This window comes from Elephas maximus, chromosome 13 (genome assembly GCF_024166365.1).
Source record: "Elephas maximus indicus isolate mEleMax1 chromosome 13, mEleMax1 primary haplotype, whole genome shotgun sequence".
NCBI classification, from domain to species: domain Eukaryota; kingdom Metazoa; phylum Chordata; class Mammalia; order Proboscidea; family Elephantidae; genus Elephas; species Elephas maximus.
The window spans coordinates 39,901,172-39,924,355 of record NC_064831.1 but is presented as its reverse complement, the minus strand read 5'-3'; the positions used below and the strand labels follow the sequence as shown (position 1 = coordinate 39,924,355).

The window sequence follows — 23,184 nt, the reverse complement described above, 5'->3', positions numbered from 1 at the left end:
ATCACTAGCATTAAGAAAAACAGCAGATTATATTGATGAACGCTCACATACCATCAGAATTAAGCACTGGACTACTAACCAAGAGGTTGATGGTTCAAACACAGCCAGAGGCACCTAGGAAGTAAGGCCTGGCAATCTGCTTCCAAAAGGTCACAATCTTGAAAACCCTATGAAGCAGTTATATTCTCCACATGTGGGGTTGCCATGAGTCAGAATCAACTCAAAGACAACTGACAACAATGGGTTTAAAAGATTGCTCGTAAGTGCAGAGTAGCTAGAGCAAACAGAAGGAATGGTGAAGTAAAAGAGCTGAACAGAAAATTTCAAAGGGTGACTTGATAAAACAAAGTAATGTATTCTGATAAAATGTGTAAAGACCTAGAGTTAGAAAGCCAAATGAAAAGAACACGATCAGCATTTCTCAAGCTGAGAGAAATGAAGAAAAAATTCAAACCACAAGTCGCAACACTAAAGGATTCTATGGGTAAAAATTGAACAACACAGAAAGCATCAAAAGAAAATGGAAGGAATACAGAGTCACTGTACCAAAAAAAACTGGTGGATATTCAACCATCTCAGGAGGTAGCATAAGATCAAGAACAGCTGGTACTGAAGGAAGAAATTCAAGCTGCACTGAAGGCACTGGCAAAAAACAAGACTCCAGGAACTGAAAGAATACCAACTGAGATGTTTCAACAAATGGATGCAACAAAGGGATATCATTGCTGATGTCAGATGGATTTTGGCTGAAAGCAGAGAATACCAGAAAGATGTTTACCTGTATTTTACTGACTATACAAAGGCATTTGATTATGTGGATAACAAACTATAGATAATATTATGATGAATGGAATTCCAGAACACTTAATTGTGCTCATCCGGAATCGGTACCTGGATCAAAAGGCAGTAGTTTGAACAGAGCAAGGGGATACCGCATGGTTCCAAAATTGGAAAAAAGTGTGGCAGGGTTGTATCTTTTCACCTTACTTATTCAATCTGTATATTAAACAAATAATTCGAGAAGCTGGACTTAGAAGAATAAAGCACTAGTGTTGGCAAAAAACTCATTAATAACTTGCATTATGCAAATGAGACAACATTGCTTGCGAAATGAAGGCCACTTGAAGCACCTACTGATGAAGGTAAAAGACCAAGCCTTCATATGGATTATACCTGAACGTGAAGAAAATGAAAATCCTCACAACTGGACCAATAAACAGCATCATGATAAATTAGGAAAAAACTGAAGCTGTCAAGAATTTTATTCTACTTGGATCAACAATCAATGCCCATGGAAGCAGGGGTCAAGATAACAAATGCTATATTACAAAAGATCTGTTTAAAATTCTAAAAAAGTAAAAATGTCACTTTGATGACTAAGGTGTGCCTGACAATTGCCTCATATGCATACAAAAGCTGGAAAATGAAAAAAGAATTGATGCATTTGAATTATGGTGTTGGCAAAGAATACTGAATATACCATGGACTGCCAGAAGAATGAACAAATCAGTCTTGAAGGAAGTATAGCCAGGATGCTCCTTAGAAGTGAGGATGGCAAGACTTCTTGCTTACTTTGGACATGTTATCAGGAAAGACCAGTCACTAGAGGAGGACATCATGTGTGACAGAGGATCAGTGAAAACCAGGAAAACCTTCAATGAGATGGACTGACACAACTGCCTGAACAGTGGGCTCAGACACACTAAAGATCATGGAGATAGCGCAGGACCAGACAACATTTCTTTCTATTATAGGTGACCATAAATCAGAGTAGACTGGACAGCAACTAACAACAACTAATAGTTTAAAACGATCTAATGGAAGTAAATATAAAACAATTAATTATATTCAATTCAGCATGGTTCTCATCAGATACATAATGCTAAGCTTACTTTGATAATATTTTTAATAAGTCCAATATTAAATGAATAAAATCTCTCTGAATTGAAAAAATGATTTTGGCCTATTAAAGACTACATCTGCTGATAAAACACAGTTTTGTTCCCAAACATACAGTCATTACTCTAATGTACGACCATTATAGGAAATAACCCCATTGCTGTTGAGTCAAATTCCAGCTCATAGTGACTCTATAGGACAGAGTAGAACTGCCTGATAGGGTTTCCAAGGCGGCAGTCTTTCCGCAAGTGGACTGCCACATCTTTCTGTCTTGGAGTTTGTACCACCAACCTTTCAGAAAGCAGCTTTCTCTTTTGGGTTTGTACCACCAACCTGTCAGTTAGCAGCTGAGCACTTACGCATTGCACTACCAGGGCTCCATATTATATGAAATAACTGCCTGATAAGCAAAAATTTTGTACATCTTAAAATTTTCATTTCAACTAGTTTACTCTTAATACAAGAAAAAAATGTAATGATTGGCTTCAAATCTATTTTTAATAATGTAAAATATGTGAGCTTTAACCTATGTTAAGGAAAATAGACAGTATGACCCCAAATTCATTTATTTATTAAAGATACAATAAATTACTTTTAAATGCATAAAAAATTGTAAAATAACTGATCTTTTCTCAATAAAGATACCAGATAAAGTATTTAATGACAAGCTAAAACAAAGGTATGTTTAACATCTTTTGTTCTGTTTCAAAGTCACCTTATTGAACGATACATCATGAAATCAATAGTTGTACACCTAGGAAATTTGCCAATGGAACTCTCTTCCACTGGTGTGTATATTTTAATCTGTCTCATGTGGGTGTCTCTTCCATTTTGGTGATTGGCTAGAACAGCAATCTGTATCATGAATGTTCGAGTTGGCTTCTTGTGATTATCAGTTAAAGGAACATGAATCCAGCCACTTGGTTCCACCAATTCAAGTTGCTATCCAAAAAGAAAAAAAAGAGAAGACAATGAAAAAAAAAAAAGAGTCAGATTATACTTTCAGCCAATAAATATAATTTATAATAATGAATACATTCTAAAACTGACTGATAATTAACATTTTTTTCAATGAATGACAATATGATAATAACCACTACCATTTATTATTTTTACCATGGTCTACTTTTACAGTTGCTAAACCCTATAGGTGTACCATCTTAGTAGGAAAAAAAAAAATAGAAGTGTGTATTCTTAGCGTTTAAGAAATTTATACATCTTATACAACATTAAAAACTCGCTGCCATCAAGTCAATTCCAACTCACAGTGGCCCTGTAGGACAGAGTAGAACTGCCCCATAGAGTTTCCAAGGAAAACCTGGTGGATTCGAACCACTGACCTTTTGGTTAGCAGCCGTAGCTCTTAACCACTATGCCACCAGGGTTTCCTATACAACATCAGAAAGCACATATTCCAAAGCCTTTAAAGATATATGAAATATTATGCATAGATTTAATATATATGCATACATATACATATGTTTAAAATTTTTTATTTTATTATTTTTTTATACATACACATAATTTGATAAACAGCACACATTTATATAGGCTGTTTCCTTACACAAATAAAAACATTCTATGTGGAAAATAACAGTCAAGTGCTGCTACCGTCGCTGACAATAAACACGTATCTCTGGTTTTCTATGTTAAGAAATACAAAATGCTATTAAATAAAGAGCACTGTCTTCAATGCCAAGAGAAATGGTTTGAATGCCAGTTCTACATCTTATGAGCTTGGAAAAATTACCTAATCACTCTGAGCCTGAATCATATCATCTATGAAAATGAAAATATTATCACTTACATCATAGGGATATTGGAAAGATTAAACAAAATAATGTATATAAAGAAGGAAGCACAATGCCTGACATAGGACAAATACTCAGTAATTTTTTTTAACTAAAAGTTATACAAATTGACTTCTTAAATAACCAAAGCACTTGAAATATAAAGGTACTTTACACAGATTTATTATTCTTTGAAGATGGAATATCCTTAATTTTAAATGAGATTATGCCATTTCCTTGAGGGAGTCACTAACTCTCTGACAGAACCAAATGTATCAATTAGTCATTCTCCAGAATGTAGTCTCTGAAAATAAATCAGGATCTTTAAGGTATTATTTGGTAAGGTACTACTTTAGTATGCTGTATAGTACCAAAAAGATTGTGCTGCTGTAGATAACATTTAATAATAAATAAGTCTAACACTATATGAAACAATAATATAGTCTTACTTTAAAAGAGAATAGCTCCATGCAACTAATGGTCTAATGCAGCTGGAGAACTTGATTATATAAAACTGTAAAGTAACAAAGATGCCCATGGAAACACTGGGCGATTCAACCTCCATATATGTTAGGCAATTTCTCATTTAGGAACACAGTGTCTTGGGAAAGTTTTATACCCTATAACAATTGTTTTTTGTTAACATAGCTATATAGCTGCTCTCATCTATAAAAAGTAGTATAAACTTATGCTAACTCACTCCCTTCTATAAGGAAGAATTAGACATGTGTAATATAAAAAAAAAATTTTTTTTTTTTTTTTTTTTAAAGGTATAAAGCCAATGGAAGACCATGCTGGTGCAAGTAAGAAAAGAGTCTAACATCATGCTTCCATAGCTTAACTTAATCACAGAGTATCAGACTTTTATTGTATTTTATTTCAATGACTATGCCTAATGTATTCAAATTGATTTAATAATAAATCAGATTCTATATAAATTATAATAACCAAACAAAACAGTCATTAAATAAGCATCATGCAAAACATTTTTTCTTAGAAAATAAACCAGTGGCCGGCCATCAAGCTGACTGACTTATGGAGACCCCATGTGTGCCAAAATAGACTTGTGCTCCATAGGGTTTTCAACGGTTGATTTTTTATAAGTAGATCAACAGGCCTTTCTTCTGAGGTGGCTCTAGGTGGCCTTGTACCTCCAACCTTTTGGTTAGCAGCTGAGTATGTTAACTGTCTGTACCGCCCATGGACTCCATGTCCACATACATCACAGAAAATACAGGTTTATTTTATCAACACAAGCAAATGGCAATGAGTGTCAGAGAATCTAAATCTGGATTCCATGTATTACTCTAGGAAAATAATATAAGGAACACCACTAGATATTCTTCTTCTATTCCCTTCCCCCCTCCCCCTTCTTTTTCCTTTCCCCTTTCCCTTCTATTCTTCTTCCTTCCTTCGTTGGAAAAGAGGGTGGGTAGTCAAGTAAGTAGATATAGTGGAAGAGAAAGAAAACCAAAATCTAAAATAAGGCAGTTCTTTTTAGGATTGAATGATTTCCTCCATTCTAACTTTTTTAAAAATGTGGAAATGAATCAACCTCTACCTCCTCACGGTATTTTGGCATCATCAGTGGCTTTTTATAGGACTTCCATTAGCACTAGCTTAAAGTCAGAGACTAGATATATCTGGTTTCTGGGCCTGACCTTTTATTCCTTCAGGCAATAAATAGTTATCGAGTACTGAAAATGTTCAAGATATTGTGCTAGGTATAACTAAACATACAAAAATGAATAAGATCTTGTTACTAACCTCAAAAAAAGCTCAGAGGCAGACAAACAACCTCTCTGGGCTTCAGTTTCTTCATATATAAAATGAGACTTTGGTTTCCTCATAAATAAAATAATGGAATTGGACAAGATGCCATCCAATGTCCTTTCCAGCTCTGACATTCAGTAATTCTAAATAAAAGATGTGGTAGGCAAAATAATGGTCCCTCAAAGATGTCCACCTCCTAATTCCTGAAACTTTTGAATATTTTAACTTACACAGCAAAAGGGACTTCACGGATATGATTAAGTTAAAGACCTTGAGATAGGAAAATTATCCCGTATTATATGGGTGGGCCCAATGTAATCACAAGGGTCCTTACACGAGGGAGGCAGTACTTTCACAAAGAGAAGGAGATATGACTATGGAATAAGAGGTTATAAAGATGCAGCCACACACCAAGGAATGCAGGTAGCCTCTAGAAGCTGGAAAAGGCAAGAAATAGATTCTCTTCTAGAGACACCTTGATTTTAGCCTGTCAGACCTATTTTGGACTTCTGATCTCTAGAACCATAAGGTAATAAATTTGTGTTCTTTCATACCACTAAATTACTGCTAATTTGTTATCACTGCAATGGGAACCGAATAAAATAGATATAAATGGGAGTTCAGAAGAGTGAGAAAGCACTTCTGGTTGGAATAATCTCTTTTCCAGGTAAAAGTACTATAAGGAATCTCAATTATGAACAAAAAACTAAGATTCTGAATTCAACTCCTTAGTAATAGAATGTTTCTGACAAATTTAACCATGATTTCAGACACACTCAATATTATTTTCAGAGTATACTGTAAATGCTGTGGTGTGCTGAATCTTAACTAAGGCTTTACAGCATATATGCTTTTGGTACGGTATATGTTGTTGTTGTTAGGTGCCATCGAGTTGGTTCCGACTCGTAGCGACCCTACGCACAACAGAACGAAACACTGCCCGGTCCTGAGCCATCCTTACAATCGTTGTTATACTTGAGCCCGTTGTTGCAGCTTCTGTGTCAATCCACCTCGTTGAGGGTCTTCCTCTTTTCCGCTGACCCTGTACTCTGCCAAGCATGGTGTCCTTCTCCAGGGACTGATCCCTCCTGACACCATGTCCAAAGTATTTAAGACGCAGTCTTGCCATCCTTGCTTCTAAGGAGCATTCTGGTTGTACTTCTTCCAAGACAGATTTGTTCGTTCTTTTGGCAGTCTATGGTATATTCAATATTCTTCACCAACACCACAATTCAAAGGGGTAAATTCTTCTTTGGTCTTCCTTATTCACTGTCCAGCTTTCACACGCATATGATGTGATTGAAAATACCACGGCTTGGGTCAGGCGCACCTTAGTCTTCAAGGTGACATTTTTGCTCTTTAACACTTTAAAGAGGTCTTACGCAGCAGATTTACCCAATGCAATGCGTCTTTTGATTTCCTGACTGCTGCTTCAATGGTTGTTGATTGTAGATCCAAGTAAAATGGAATCCTTGACCACTTCAATTTTTCTCCGTTTATCATGATGTTGCTCATTGGTCCAGTTGGGAGGATTTTTGTTTCCTTTATGTCGAGGAGCAATCCATACTGAAGGCTGTGGTCTTTGATCTTTATTAGTAAGTGCTTCAAGTCCTCTTCACTTTCAGCAAGCAAGGTTCTGTCAACTGCATAACGCAGGTTGTTAATGAGTCTTCCTCCAATCCTGATGCCCTGTTCTTCTTCATATAGTCCAGCTTCTCGGATTATTTGCTCACCATACAGATTGAATAGGTATGGTGAAAGAATACAGCCCTGACACACACCTTTCCTGACTTTAAACCAATCCGTATCCCCTTGTTCTGTCCGAACAACCGCCTCTTGATCTATGTAAAGGTTCCTCAAGAGCACAATTAAGTGTTCGGGAATTCCCATTCTTCAAAATGTTATCCGTAATTTGTTATGATCCACACAGTCGAATGCCTTTGCATAGTCAATAAAATACAGGTAAACAACCTTCTGGTAGTCTCTGCTTTCAGCCAGGATCCATCTGACATCAGCAATGATATCCCTGGTACCACGTCCTCTTCTGAAACCGGCCTGAATTTCTGGCAGTTCCCTGTAGGTATAATGCTGCAGCTGTTTTTGGATGATCTTCAGCAAAATTTCACTTGCGTGTGATATTAATGATATCGTTCTATAATTTCCACATTCAGTTGGATCACCTTTCTTGGGAATAGGCATAAATATGGATCTCTTCTAGTCAGTTGGCCAGGAAGCTGTCTTCCATATTTCTTGACATAGACAAGTGAGCACCTCCAGCGCTGCATCTGTTTGTTGAAACACCTCAATTGATATTCCATCAATTCCTGGAGCCTTGTTTTTCGCCAATGCCTTCAGAGCAGCTTGGACTTCTTCCTTCGGTACCATTGGTTCCTGATCATATGCCACTTCTTGAAATGGCTGAATATTAACTAATTCTTTTTGGTATAATGACTCTGTGTATTCCTTCCATCTTCTTTTGATGCTTCCTGCGTCGTTGAATATTTTCCCCGTGGAATCCTTCACTATTGCAACTCGAGGCTTGAATTTTTTCTTCAGTTCTTTCAGCTTGAGAACCGCCGAGCGTGTTCTTCCCTTTTGGTTTTCCATCTCCAGCTTTTTGCACATGTCATTATAATACTTGTCTTCTCGAGAGGCCCTTTGAAATCTCCTGTTTAGTTCTTTTACTTCATCAATTCTTCCTTTTGCTTTAGCTGCTCGACACTCAGGAGCAAGTTTCAGAGTCTCCTCTGACATCCATCTTGGTCTTTTCTTTCTTTCCTGTCTTTTCAACGACTTCTTGTTTTCTTCATGGATGATGTCCTTGATGTCATTCCACAATTCGTCTGGTCTTCAGTCACTAGCGTTCAATGCGTCAAATCTGTTGTTGAGATGGTCTCTAAATTCAGGTGGGATATACTCAAGGTCATATTTTGGCTCTCATGGACTTGCTCTGATTTTCCTCAGTTGCAGATTGAACTTGCATATGAGCAATTGATGGTCTGTTCCACAGTCGGCCCCTGGCCTTGTTCTGACTGATGATATTGAGCTTTTCCATTGTCTTTTTCCACAGATGTAGTCAATTTGATTTCTGTGTGTTCCATCTGGTAAGGTCCATGTGTATAGTCACTGTTTATGTTGATGAAAGAAGGTATTTGCAATGAAGAAGTCGTTGGTCTTGCAAAATTCCATCATTCCATCTCCAGCATTGTTTCTATCACCAAGGCCATACTTTCCAACTACCGACCTTCTTTGTTTCCAACTTTCGCGTTCCAATCACCAGTAATTATCAATGCATCTTGATTGCACGTTCGATCAACTTCAGACTGCAGCAGCTGATAAAAATCTTCTATTTCTTCATCTTTGGCCCTAGTGGTTGGTGCGTAAGTTTGTATAATAGTCGTATTAACTGGTCTTCCTTGTAAGCGTATGGATATTATCCTATCACTGACAGCGTTGTACTTCAGGATAGCTCTTGAAACGTTCTTTTTGAGGATGAAAGCAACACCATTCCTCTTCAAGTTGTCATTCCCAGCATAGTAGACTATATGATTGTCTGATTCAAAATGGCCAATACCAGTCCATTTCAGCTCACTAATGTCTAGGATACTGATGTTTATGCGTTCCATTTCATTTTTGATGATTTCCAATTTTCCTAGATTCATACTTTGTAGATTCCAGGTTCCCATTATTAATGGATGTTTGCAGCTGTTTCTTCTCATTTTGAGTCATGCCACATCAGCAAATGAAGATCCCGAAAGTTTTACTCCATCCGTGTCATTAAAGTCAACTCTACTTTGAGGAGGCAGCTCTTCCCCAGTCATCTTTTGAGTGCCTTCCAAGCTGGGAGGCTCATCTTCCAGCACTGTATCGGACAATGTCCTGCTGCTATTCATAAGGTTTTCACTGGCTAATGCTTTTCAGAAGTAGACTGCCAGGTCCTTCTTCCTAGTCTGTCTTAGTCTGGAAGCTCAGCTGAAACCTGTCCTCCATGGGTGACCCTGCTGGTATCTGAATACTGGTGGCATAGCTTCCAGCATCATAGCAACACGCAAGCCCCCACAATACGACAAACTGACAGACATGTGGGGGGTATGGTATATACAGAATAATAAATATAGTAAATTATTAAATACTATTAATAAATGATTTCTTCAGACCACCTCAAAAAATTAACTCATCTAAATCACTATAAATGCATTATAAGAAAATACAGCTTTTAATATCTCTCAAATGGCTTCAAAATCAACTGCATTCCCTGGAAGTCATAAACATCTATTAACATGTCTACTTCAGTGCTACTGTGCCCAGGTTAAAATTCCCAGAATCAGCTCTAGAAAATTATTATTGTGATATTGCCACATTTTAAATTATTTTCTATATTTCAAAAAAATCCTCACATACATATAAACCCCACCCCACCCCCACAAAAAACCCACTGCCATTGAGTTGATTCTCACTCATAGGAATTCTATATAGTACATAAAATTTTTATGATTTTTAGTAGCTAAAAATTTATTTAAAATATCTTTTAAATTTAAAAAGAAAATTAATGAAAGGTAAAATTTTGCCTGTTTTTCTTTTTTCCCCCTTGATAATTAGGACCACAAAATAATAAAAAGTAGGATGCCAATTTAAAAACCTCTGGAGTTAAAAGAAGGATGCTAACAGAAAAAGTAATATTATATACAGTAAAAGACGCTTTAAAAAGGACATGAAAAGATGAGCATAAAACAAGATGTCAAAAGATCAAACATAATACATGTACATGAAACAAATACCTCCTTTACAAAACTTAGGTTCTCTGAGTTAAAAAAAAAAAAAATCATATGGAGAAAATGGAACCTTAAGACACTGCTGATGGGAACGTAAAATGGTATAGCTATTTTACAAAATATTCTGCAGTTCCTCAAAACATTAAACATAAAGTTACCAGTGTTGTATTTTGCTGCCATCAAGTTGGCCCGCAACTCACGGTGATCCTATCACAACAGAATGGAATACTTCCCAGTCCTACACTATCCCCCTGATTGGTTCCATATAGGTCTATTGTGATCACAGGGTTTTCACTGCTAGTTTTTAGAAGTGGATTGCCAGGCCTTTCTTCCTCGTCTGTCTTAGACTGGAAGCTCTGCTGAAACCTGTTCAGCATCACAGCAACATACAAGCTTTCACTGACGGATGGGTGTTGGCTGTGCATCAGATGCCTTGGCCAGGAATCAAACCTGGTGTTGTCATATGATCCAGGGATTCTTCTGCTAGGTATATAACCAAGAGAAGTAAAAACATATGTCCACACAAAAACCTGTGCGTGAATGTTCACAGGAGCATTATTCATAATAACCAAAAATGAAAACAACCCAAATGTCTACCAACTGGTGAATGAATAAACATAATGCAGTATAACAATAAAATGGGATATTAGCTAGCAATAAAAAGAAATGAAGTATGGATACATGCTACAATATAGACGAACCTTAAAAACATGCTAAGTGAAATAAGCCAGTCAAAAAGGATCACATTTTATATCATTTTATTGATATGAAATGTCCAGAACAGATAAATCCATAGAGACAGAAAGTAAATTGGTAGTTGTCTTGGGCTGGGGATGTCGGAGTGTAGGGAATACAGAATAAGTGCTAATGGGTATGAGATTTCTTTTGGGAGTGGTAAAAATGTTCTAAAATTAATGTAGTGATGATCCACAATTCTGTGACTGTATTAAAAACAATAGAATTGTACACTTTAAATAGGTGAATTGCATGACATGTGAATTAATGGTATCTCAATAAAACTGCTACATTAAAAAAATACAAAATTTAGGCCTAGCCAACATGGCGCTATAGACAGAAGCATCACGCTGCCTCCCACAGCAAAGACTTGAAAAGCTAAATAAAACAAAGAAAAACGTCAATCCTGGAATCCTAAGCATCAAATGAAGAAACAAAGAGCTCAAGCAAGCACAAAATGGAATAGGTAACTGATGAAGATCAGAGAGCAAGGAGAGATATGGAGCAGAGGTCCCCTATCAACTAATACAGCATGGATTTGCCATCTTGGACTCCTGCCAGAGAACAGTGGACAGGGTTTGGGAAAGCAGCTTCTCAGAGCTCCCAGCAGGAGACAGAGCACCTGCCCTTCCCCTTCAGCTAGGCCTGCCCTGCTGTACCATAGCTGAGCAACTGGCTCTGCCCATTGGACAAAGTGGCGAAAAGTATCGTGCAAGCAAACAACAAAGAATGCACAGCCCATCTGCTCAGATATAACCAAATAATACAAAAAAGCAGGGCAAAACAAGCAAATCTACAATCAATAAACAGAGGAAATAACTACTGAATGTCCTGAAGACAGAAGACAATATCCAATCATATTAAAAAACAGGACTGCATGGTTCCAGTAGGCGTCCAAAATAAAACACCAGATGACTTTCCAGCAGAACAAAAGGCACTAGAACTACCTGATAAGGAATTCAAATCTCTAATATTCAGAGCAATCCAAGAGTTGAAGCAAAAAGCAGACAAAAATGAGGAAAAAATAGACATTCATGGAAAAGGCAGCCAAAATCATGGAAAAGACAGGCAAAACAACGGAAGAATTCAGGAAAATAATACAGGGGAAAAAAAAAGTCAAAATAAATTCACAACTAGAAATCATACAAAAACAGCAATTAGAAATCCAAAAGATAAACAACAAGATTTCAGAAATGGAGAGTGTCACAGAGGGTCTGAGAAGCAAGTTTGAAAGAATGGAAGACAGGATCAGCAAAACTGAAGACAAATCTATGGCTATCACTCTGTTTGAGGAAAAATATGAGAAAAGAACAAAGAAAAATGAAAAAACCCTAAGAATGATGTGGGATACAATTAAAAGGAAAAATCTGCGAGTGATCAGAGTTCCAGAACAAGGGGAGAAAAAGGAAAACACAGAGAGGATCACTGAAGATTTGCTGACCGAAAACTTCCCTAATACGAAAGATGAAAAGCGGATCATCCAAGAAGCTCAACAAACCCCATATAGGATAGACCCCAAAAGAAAATCACCAAGACATATCATAATCACACTCACAAAAACCAAAGACAAAGAAAGAATCCTGAGAGCAGCTCGAGAAAAACGAAAAGTCACATGCAAGGGGAAACAATAAGACTAAGCTCTGATTACTAAGCAGAAACCATGCAGGCAAGAAGGCAATGGGATGACATATATAAAACCTTGAAAGAAGAAAACTGCCAACCAAGAATAATATATCCTGCAAAACTCTAGTTCAAAATGATGGTAAAATTAGGACATTTCCAGATAAACAGAAATTAAGAGAATATGTAAAAACCAAACAAAAGAATTATTAAAGGGAGCCTTTCGATTTGAGAACAAACATTAGATGACAGCCTGAATCTAGGGTGCAAGATTGCACCACCCAGATACCAACCTAGGAAATGAACTCTCAAGGATTATTCAAAACTAAAAGATTTATGACAGGGAACCAGAGAGGTTAATCTGTAAATGACAACATCAGAACATTAAAAGAGGGAATAAATAGTGTGGGTATAGAATTTTCTAACAGAGAGGAAGGCAAGGTGAAACCAAGTAATAAAAGACTGTTAAAACATAGGAAGATAAGGGTAAATTTCAAGGTAACCACAAAGAAAGTTAACACAACTATTCATCAAAATGAAGAAGAAAAACATAAAGTCTCAGTAAACACAAAATCTACAAAAACAAAAGAATTGGAAAAAAAAAAGAAACAACAAAAGGAATTCAGTACAGGAATGTAAGAGGAACAAAGAAAACATCCAAACCTGTTGCCGTTGACTCAATTCCGACTCATAAAAACATCAGCGCTACAACAAAAAAAGCACCACAAAGTGACAGCAATCAACTCATACCTATCAATAATTACACTGAACGTAAATGGCCTAAATGCACCCATAAAGAGACAGAGAGTGACAGAATGGATTAAAAAACAGGATCCATCTATATGCTGTCTACAAGAGACACATGTTAGAAACACAAAGACATAAATTTATTAAAATCAAAAGATGGAAAAAAAATACATCAAGCAAACTGCTACCAAAAAAGAGCAAGAGTAGCAATAATACTAATCTTAGATAAAACAGCCTTTTAAACAAAATCCACCATAAAAGACAAAGAAGGACATCATATAATGATTAAAGGGACGACCCATCAGGAAGACATAGCCATAATAAATATCTACACACCCAAGGACAGGGCTCCAAAATACATAAAACAAACTCTAACAGCACTGAAAAGAGAAATTAAGAGTTTCACAATAATAGTAGGAGACTTCAACACACAACTCTTGGTAAAGGACAGGACTTCTAGAAAGAAACTCAACAAAGATACAGAAGATCTAAAGGCCACAATAAGCCAATTTGACCTCATAGACATATACAGAACACTCCACCCAACAGCTACAAAGTACACATTCTTTTTGAATGCACATGGAACATTCTCCAGAATAGACCATATCTTAGGCCACAAAGCAACAACCCTCAACAAAACCCAAAACACTGAGATAGCACAAAGTATCTTCTCTGATCACAACACCATCAAAGTAGAAATCAACAACAGGAAGAGTAAGGAAAAAAAAAATCAATTACGTGGAAACTGAATAACATCCTGCTTAAAAACCACTGGGTAATAGAAGAAATCAAAGATGCAATCAAAAAATTCCTAGAATCAAACGAGAATGAAAACACATCATACCAAAACCTTTGTGAAAAAGCAAAGGCAGTGCTCACACTATAGATACACACATCAAAAAAGAAGGGATAAAATCGAAACATAAGCCACACAACTCCAACAAAGAGAACAACAAAAGAAGCCCACAGCCACCATAAGAAAGGAAATAATAAAGATCAGAGCAGAAATAAATGAAATAGAAAATAGAAAAACAATAGAAAGAATCAGCCAAAACAAAAGTTGATTCTTTGAAAGGATCAACAACAGACAAACCACTGGCCAAAATGACAAAAGAAAAACAGGAGAGGATGCAAATAACCCAAATAAGAAATTAAATGGAGGAGATTACAACAGACTCAACTAAAATAAAAAAGATCATAACAAAGTACTATGAAAAACTATACTCCAACAAATTTGAAAACGTAGAGAAAACAAATTTCTAGAAACACACTATCTACTCAAACTAACACAAAATGATATTGAAAATTTGAACAGATCCATAACAAGAGAAAAGACTGAAAAGGTAACAACAACAACAAAAAAATCCCAACAAAAAAAAGCCCTGGCCCAGATGGCTTATCTGGAGAATTCTACCAAACATTCAGAGAAGAGCTTACACCAGCAGTACTCAAACTATTTTAGAACATAGAAAAGGAAGCTGGCATAATCCTGATACAAAAACCAGGCCAACAAAGCTGTGTCTTAGTTTCTCCTCAAATTCTAACACCCAAACTAACCTTCTCACTCTGAGCTGCTGATATCCTATTTCACTAAAAAAACAGGCAATCAGAAAAAAAATATCACCTTTCCATCAGCTGTTACACAGTGGTTAAAAGGTCCTTGCACCATTCTCAGGTCAGCCTTCCATTTGAGGGGCTCCCGTCCCCTCCTTCCCAATCAAACATTCTGTTCCTACAATAAACATTCTCTTTCCAAATCATTTTCTTTCTTCACTGGATCACTGTCTTCATTAAATAAACATGCTACGATATTTGCCATCTTAAAAACAAAAGCAAAATCCTTTCCAGATTCTATGTCCTCCTCCACCTACTGCCCCAATTCTCTGTTCCACATTACAGCAAAACTCTTGGAAAAGCTGTGGTCAATGTCTCCATCTTCTCACTTGCTATTCTATCTTTGTTGTTGTGTGCCATTGAGTCGATTCCTACTCATAGTGACCCTACATGACAGAGAAGTGCCCCATAGGGTTTTCTAGGCTGTCATCGTTATGCGGAAACCCTGGTGGCATAGTAGTTAAGTGCTATGGCTGATAACCAAAAGGACAGCCGTTCGAATCCACCAGGTGCTCCGCGGAAACCCTGTGGAGCAGTTCTACTCTGTCCTACAGGGTCGCTTTGAGTAAAAATCGACTTGGCGGCAATGGGTTTGGTTTGGTTTTGGTTTAATCTTTATGCTGCCACCTTGAGGGCTAAGGTGCGCCTGACCCAATTGTGGTATTTTCAATTGCCTCATATGCATGTGAAAGCTGGACAATGAATAAGACTGAAGAAGAATTTATGCATTTGAATTATGGTGCTGGCAAAGAATACTGAATATACTGTAGACTGCCAGAAGAATGAACAAATCTGTCTCGGAAGAAGTACAGTCAGAGTGCTCCTTAGAAGAGTGGATGGTGAGGCTTTACATCTTGCTTACTTTGGACATGTTATCAGGAGGGACCAGTCCCTGGAGAAAGACAACATGCCTGACAAAGTAGAGAGTCAGAAAAAAAAGGGGAGACCCTCGACAAGATGGATTGACACAGCGGCTGCAACAATGGGCTGAAACATAGCAATAATTGTGAGGATGGCACAGGACTGGGCAGTGTTTCGTTCTGTTGTGCACAGAGTTATCACGAGTCAGAACAGACTTGATGGTACCTAACAACAGCAATCTTTTTTTTATTGTGCTTTAAGTAAAAGTTTACCATTCAAGTCAGTTTCTCATACAAAAACTTATACACACATTGTTATGTGACCGTAGTTGCTCTCCCTATAATGTGACAGCACACTCCTCCTCTCGACCCTGTACTTCCCATGTCCATCCAACCAGTTCCTGTCCCCCTCTGCCTTCTCATCTCACCTCTGGACAGGAGCTGCCCACACAGTCTCATGTATCTACTTGAGCTAAGAAGCACACGCTCCTCACCAGTATCATTTTATGTCTTATGGTCCAGTGTAATCTTTGTCTGAAGAGTTAGCTTCAGGAATGGTTTTAGTTTTGGGCTAACATAGAGTCCAGGGGCCATGTCCTCTGGGGTCCCTCCAGTCTCAGTCAGACCATTAAGTCTGGTCTTTTTCCTATAATTTGAATTCTGCATCCCACTTTTCTCCTGCTCCATCAGGAATCTCTTAACAACAACAATCTTTAAGGGAGAAGGGTGTCAGGTCTTTTCTTTCACAGAGTGGCTGGTGGCTCCCTACTGCCAACCTTTTAGTAGCTGAGCAATTAACTGATGCGCTACCAGGGCTTCTTATTCCATCTTTAACCTACTCTAAACTGAATAATGTCCCCATCACTGAAACCAATCCTGTCAAAATCACTAGTGATCACTGTGATAGTTAATGTTATGTGTCTACCTGGGTAGGTCATAATTCTCAGTATTACAAAATTATCCTCCATTTTGTGATATGAGGTAATCACCTCCAGAATGTGATCTGATGTGATGAGCCAATCAGTTCTAAGGGGAGTTTCCTTGAGGGTGTGGCCTGCACTGAATATATAAATGGATACCCTGGCAAAGCTCTCTTGCTTGCTCTGGATCTTGTTTTTGGCTCATCATCATCTGACCTCTGGTTCTTGGGACTTAAGCCAGCAGCCTGTCATCTCACCTGCCAACTTTGGGATTTGCCAGCTCCACAGCCCAGTGAGCCAGCAGCCTGTCACCTGATCTGCCAACTTTGGGGTTCGTCAGCTCTGCAGCCCTGTGAACCAGCAGCCTGTTTACTGACCTACTGACTTCGGGATTCACCAGTTCCGTGGCCCTGTAAGCCAGCAATGTACCATCTGCCCTGCCAATTCTGGGTTTGTCAGTCCCTGCAACCACCTGAGTCAGGAGAAGCCAGCAGCCAATGCCTAACCCATGGACTTTGAAACTTGCCAGCCTCCACAACCATGTGAGCCATTTCATTGAGATAAATCTCTCTCTCTCTCTCTATAAATATATATATACATAAGCACTTCACTAGTTTTGCTTTTCTAGAGAACTCAGCCTAAGACACTTGGTACCAAAATTGGAAGGCTGAGTTTTCTAAATTGGTTCTCAAGTCTGACTAGTCTTAAAGGCACTGATGACTCTGCCTCTGGTAGTTAAGACAGTGTTCCTGATCCATGGAATAAGGTGGCAATATTAATACGCAAAATAGCACCACCCACAGATCACGTATTGGTGAGAAGCGAGGCACTGGGTGATCACATGTTTGATACTTCTTCCACAATTTTGTCAGAACGAGAAGTACAGAAGTTGGTTGGTTGGTCCTACTTTTGCTAGACAAAATGGTGAAAGAAAGAGATGAGGTCAGGGCTTAAGAGTCACAGCTGAAGTGTACATAAAAGACCTCAAAGTTCCCACTTGTGCCCCAAAAGAAAGCCCTATTACTTGCAGTAACAGAGCTGATATTGCCAAAAGGCAAACCCAGTCTTATTATAAGAGTGGCTAAATTACAATGCCAATTAAACTCCCAACTTTAAACGGTTTCTGAAGTTAAAGTGAGGGCACCGATTGGGAAGAAATGGGATCCTGACACTTGAGATGGGGACATATGGGCAGATCATCAGGAAGCTGAAGATGCTGAGCCCCTAAATTCTGTTGAATCATGTCTGCCAACAAAATCAGCCCTCCCATCTGAAGAGATTACTCCATCTTTGTCTGCTAAGCCACCTTCCCCAGAAAAACCATTATCCCTTCTACCTAGCTGTGCCTGAAGAGTCTTGGTTTGAAATATTGCCTGGGGCATTGCCTGAGGTAGATGCCTTACAAGATATTGCTGAATTTTCCCAGGACTCACGCACAATGCCAATTTTTGCTTCTAGACCTATAACTAAAGTCTCAGTGTGCCCCAAAAGGTGAAGTACAAAGTGTGACCAACGATGAGGTATGCTACACTCCAAAAGAACTGCTTGACTTTTCTAAGAGATGGATCAGTCAGAATTTATAGATATGGGCCCACTAAGCACAGGCCCTTCATTCAATGTTTCAGCTCGAAAGGTCAGAAAGGGTCTAATAGTTTATTTAGTTGGTTCGTTGATGCATGGATTAAGTGGTGGCCTACATTAAATCAGGCTGAAGTACCAGACCTGCCTTGGTATATGGTATAAGAAAGTATCCAAAGGCTTAGGAAAACTGGCATATTGGAGTGGATTTATCAGGTTAGACCCATAGACCCACACATGGAGTGTCCAGAGGACACATCTTTTACCACAACAGTGAGGAACGAATTTGTGAATGGAGCCCCAGCATTCTTGAAAATTGCTGTGATTGCTATTTTATGTAAGTCAGATTTGACAGTGGGAGCTGCCCTAACTGAATTAAGACACCTAACTACAATGGGGCTGACTAGACCCCATGGCGGTAGGGGCCATGTGATGGCACTTAATCAACATGGGCAAGGTAGGTGTGGTTACTGTAACTGACAGAAGATTCAAACCATTAATCAGAACTGTCTAACTCATATGGACTTATGGCATTGGCTACTTAGCCATGGTGTCCCTAGGAGTGAAACAGATGGGAAACCTCCTAAATATTTACTTGATCTGTGTAAGTGTTAGAATTTCAGGTGAACTGAACAGCAGTCTAACTTGAATTGCCAGGACAGTCACGACCCCGAATCAATTCCCAGACACGTGCCAGTTTACAGGCCCACAACCCCTTGAATGAAGCGGAGGCCAGGGCCCTTTGAGAAACTATTCCACTGCACTGCCAAAAAATTACACTGTTGATCTTTCTCCCAGGCTTCCCCAAAGGGATCTATGGTCTTACAAGAGTTGACTGTTCACTGGGGAAAAGGAAATAATCAGGCTTTTCAGGAATTTCTGGACACTGGCTCTGTACTGACATTAATCCTGGAGACCCAAAATGTCACTGAGGCCCACCAGTCAGAGTAGGGGCATATGGAGCCCTGGTGATGCAGGGGTTAAGTGTTTGGTTGCTAACCAAAAGGCTGGTGGTTCGAATCCACCAGCTGCTCTGTGGGAGAAAGATGTGGCAGTCCAATTTCGTAAAGATTTACAGCCTTGGAAGCTCTAGGGAGCAGTTCTACTCTGTCCTACAGGGTCACTATGAGTCAGAACCAACTCAACAACGAGTTTGGTTTTTTTTAATTTTGTACATACATACCACATTTTCTTTATTTATTCATCTGTTGATGGACACTTGGGTTGTTTCCTCCTTTTAGCTACTGTAAATAATATTCTTCAGTGTTTGAGACCCTGCTTTCAATTCTTTAGCATGTATACCTGGGAGTGGAATTGCTAGGCCACATTTAATTCTATGTTTAACTTTTTGAGGAATCACAAAACTGTTTTCCATGGTGGCTACACCACTTTACATTCCTACCAGCAATGGAAAAGTGTTCCAACTTCTCCACATCCTTGCCAAAACTTGTTATTTTTCTGATAATTATCATCCTTGTTAGAGTACAGTGGTATCTCATTGCAGTTTTGATTTCTTGTTGTTGTTGTTAGGTGCCCTCGAGTCAGTTCCAACTCATAGCAACCCTACATACAACAGAACGAAACACTGCCCAGTTCTGGACCATTTTCACAATTGTTGCAGCCACCATGTCAATCCACCTCATTGAGGGTCTTCCCCTTTTTTATTGACCCTCTACTTAACCAAGCATGATGTCCTTCTCCAGGGACTGTTCCTTCCTGATAATATGTCCAAAGTACATAAAACAAATCTTGCCATCCTCTCTTCAAAGGAGCATTCTGGCTGTACTTCTTCCAAGACAGTTGTTCATTCTTCTGGCAGTCCATGGTATATTCAATATTCTTTGCCAACACCATAATTCAAAGGCAGCGTTTCTTCTTCGGTATTCCTTATTCACCGTCCAGCTTTTGCATCCATATGAAGGGACTGAAAATATCATGGCTTGGGTCAGGTGCACTTTAGTCCTCAAAGTGATATCTTCGCTTTTTAACACTTTATAGGGAGGCCTTTTGCTGCAGATTTATGCAATGCAATACGCTGCCTGATTTCTTGACTGCTGCTTCCATGGGAGTTGATTATGTACCCAAATGAAATGGAATCCTTTACAACTTCGATGTTTTCTCCGTTTATCATGATGTTGCTTACTGGTCCAGTTGTGAGGATTTTTGTTTTCTTCATGTTGAAGCATAATGCATACTGAAGGCTGTAGTCTTTTGATCTTCATCAGTAAGTGCTTTAAGTCATCTTCACTTTTAGCAAGTAAGGTTGTGCTGTCTGCATATCCCAGGTTGTTAATGAGTCTTCCTCCAACCCTGATGCTGCATTCTTCACAGAGCCCAGCTTCTCGGATTATTTGCTCAGCATCCAGATTAAATAAGCGTGGTGAAAGCATACCACTCTTACACACATCTTTCCTGATTTTAAACCACACAGTATCCCCTTGTTCTGTTTGAACAACTGCCTCTTAGTCTATGTACAGGTTCCTTATGAGCACAATTAGCGTTCTGGAATTCCCATTCTAAATGGGAATTCAAAATGTTATCCATAATTTGTTATGATCCATCGACTCAAATGCCTTTGTATAGTCAATAAAACACAGGTAACCATCTTTCTGGTATTCTCTGCTTTCAGCCAGGATCCATCTGACATCAGCTATGATATCCTTGGTTCCACGTCCTTTTCTGAATCCGGCTTGAATTTCTGGCAGTTCCTTGTCGATGTACTGTTGCAGCTGCTTTTGAATAATCTTCAGAAATCTTTTACTTGTTTATGATATTAATGATATTGTTCAATAATTTCCTTTCTTTGGAATGGACACAAATATGGGTCTCTTCCAGTTGGTTGGCCAGTAGCTCTCTTCAAAATTTTTTGCACAGACAAGTTAGCACCTTCGGCCCTGCATCCATTTGTTGAAACATCTCAATTGGTATTCCATCAATTCCTGGAGCCTTGTTTTTTGCTAATGCCTTCAGTGCAGCCTGGACTTCTTCCTTCAGTACCATCTGTTCTTGATCATATGCTACCTCCTGAAATGGCTAAACACTGACCAATTCTTTTTGTTACAGTGACTCTTCCATCTTCTTTTGAGCTTCCAGACTAATACAGACTGAGGAGACGGACCTGGTATTCTACTTCTGAAAATATTGGCCAGTGAAAATCTATGAATAGCAACAGAACACTGTCTGATACTGTGCTGGAAGATGAGCCTCTCACATTGGAAGGCACTCAAAATATGACTGGTGAAGAACTGCCCCCTCAAAATGGAGTCAACCTTAATGACGTGGGTGGAGTAAAGCTTTAGGGACCTTCGTTTGCTGATGTGGCACAACTCAAAGTGAGAATAAACAGCTGCAATAATTGGAACGTGGAATACATGAAGTATGAGTTTAGGGAAACTGGAAGTTGTCAAAAATGAAATGGAATGCTTAAAGACTGGTATCTTAGGCATTCATGAGCTGAAATGGACTGGTATTGGCCATTTTGGATTGGACAATCATATGGTCTAACATGTCGGGAATGACAAGTTGAAGAGGAGTGGCACCACAGTCACTGTCAAAGAAAAAAAAAAATTTTTTTTCAAGATCTATCCTGAAGTACAATGCTGTCTATGATAGGATAAAATCCAGATGCCTACAAGGAACAGTTATTAATATGACTATTACTCAAATTTATAGTTTTGATTTGCACTTTCGTGGTAACTAATGATGTTGAACATCTTTTCATGAGCTTATTTGTCATTTGTATATCTTCTTTGATGATATGTTTATTCAAGTCCTTTGCCCATTTTTTGACTGGGTTGTTTGTCTTTTTGTTGTTGAGTTGTAATTCTTTATATATTCTGGATATTAAACCATTATCAGATATACGGTTCCCGTATATTTTTCACCCACTCTGTAGGTTGTTCTTTGATGAACAAAAGTTTTTCGTTTTAATGAAGTTCATTTTATCTATTTTGTCTCTCCTTGTTCATGCTTTTGGTGTCATATCTAAGAATGCATTGTCACATACATCATGGTTGTAGCCCTGTGAGACCCTGAGCAGAGGGCCCAGGTAAGCTGTGACCAGAAACTGTGAGATAATAAATGTGTTGTTTTAAGCCACTAAGTTTGTGATAATGTGGTATAGACAAATTACAGCAATAGCCAGGAATAGACAACTAATATACAAGGGCAGTAAATGATATAGTTATATAAGACTGATGAGAATTCTACATGAAAAAAACATCTACGGCTTTGCAAGTTTATAACTAACCCAAAAGGATGTAACAAATTGCAAGAATTCCTAGTGTTAATTTGAAATAAATATTTCAACATTTCATTATTTAACTATAATCTTTTTTATTCATTTTAATACAGTACTTATATGTGTTTTAATATAAACCTAGAGAGTAGATACACTACCTAGTAGCAGGAGAAGTTATGTAATCTACCCCATGTAGTGATACTCCAGCACTACTGCCCACCTAAGCCTACCAGGTCACTTCTGAACAGTATCCACCACCTTTCCCATAACTCAATATTCCTTCCCTGCTATCAACTGCTATGGTGGCAAAGCCTTCAATGATGGAAACTGTATCTAAGTACAACCCATTAGAATTTCTCTAGAAAGCCATCTCTCAGCCTGGCTCATGGGTCTTCCGTCTCCTACTATCAACATTTAAGTCACTAACTCTACTCCAGTTACAATTTATGTAAGGGCCAGTGTACCCCTCCAAGAATACACTGATTAAAAGTATTGACTCCAACATTAAAAAAAAAAGTCATTCGTTAATTAAAAAGCTTGTCAAATGTTAAATACAAAATGATGAAATCTGTTTACAGACCTCCTTTCCTATTGCTAATCACATTATCTCTGAAAAGTAAATGAAAGAAGGAGGAA

The 23,184-nt window shown here is 38.3% G+C and overlaps 1 protein-coding gene across 1 annotated transcript in view; it reads right to left on the bottom strand.

The window, feature by feature from the left end:
• Positions 1–2,478: 2,478 nt before the first annotated feature.
• Positions 2,479–23,184, bottom strand: part of ANAPC10 (anaphase promoting complex subunit 10) — a 101,294-nt gene continuing 80,588 nt past the window's right edge. The window contains exon 5 of the mRNA XM_049905792.1: positions 2,479–2,841. Coding sequence (XP_049761749.1) covers positions 2,611–2,841 — 231 coding nt within the window. The 3' untranslated portion in view covers positions 2,479–2,610. The remainder of the gene's footprint in view (positions 2,842–23,184) is intronic.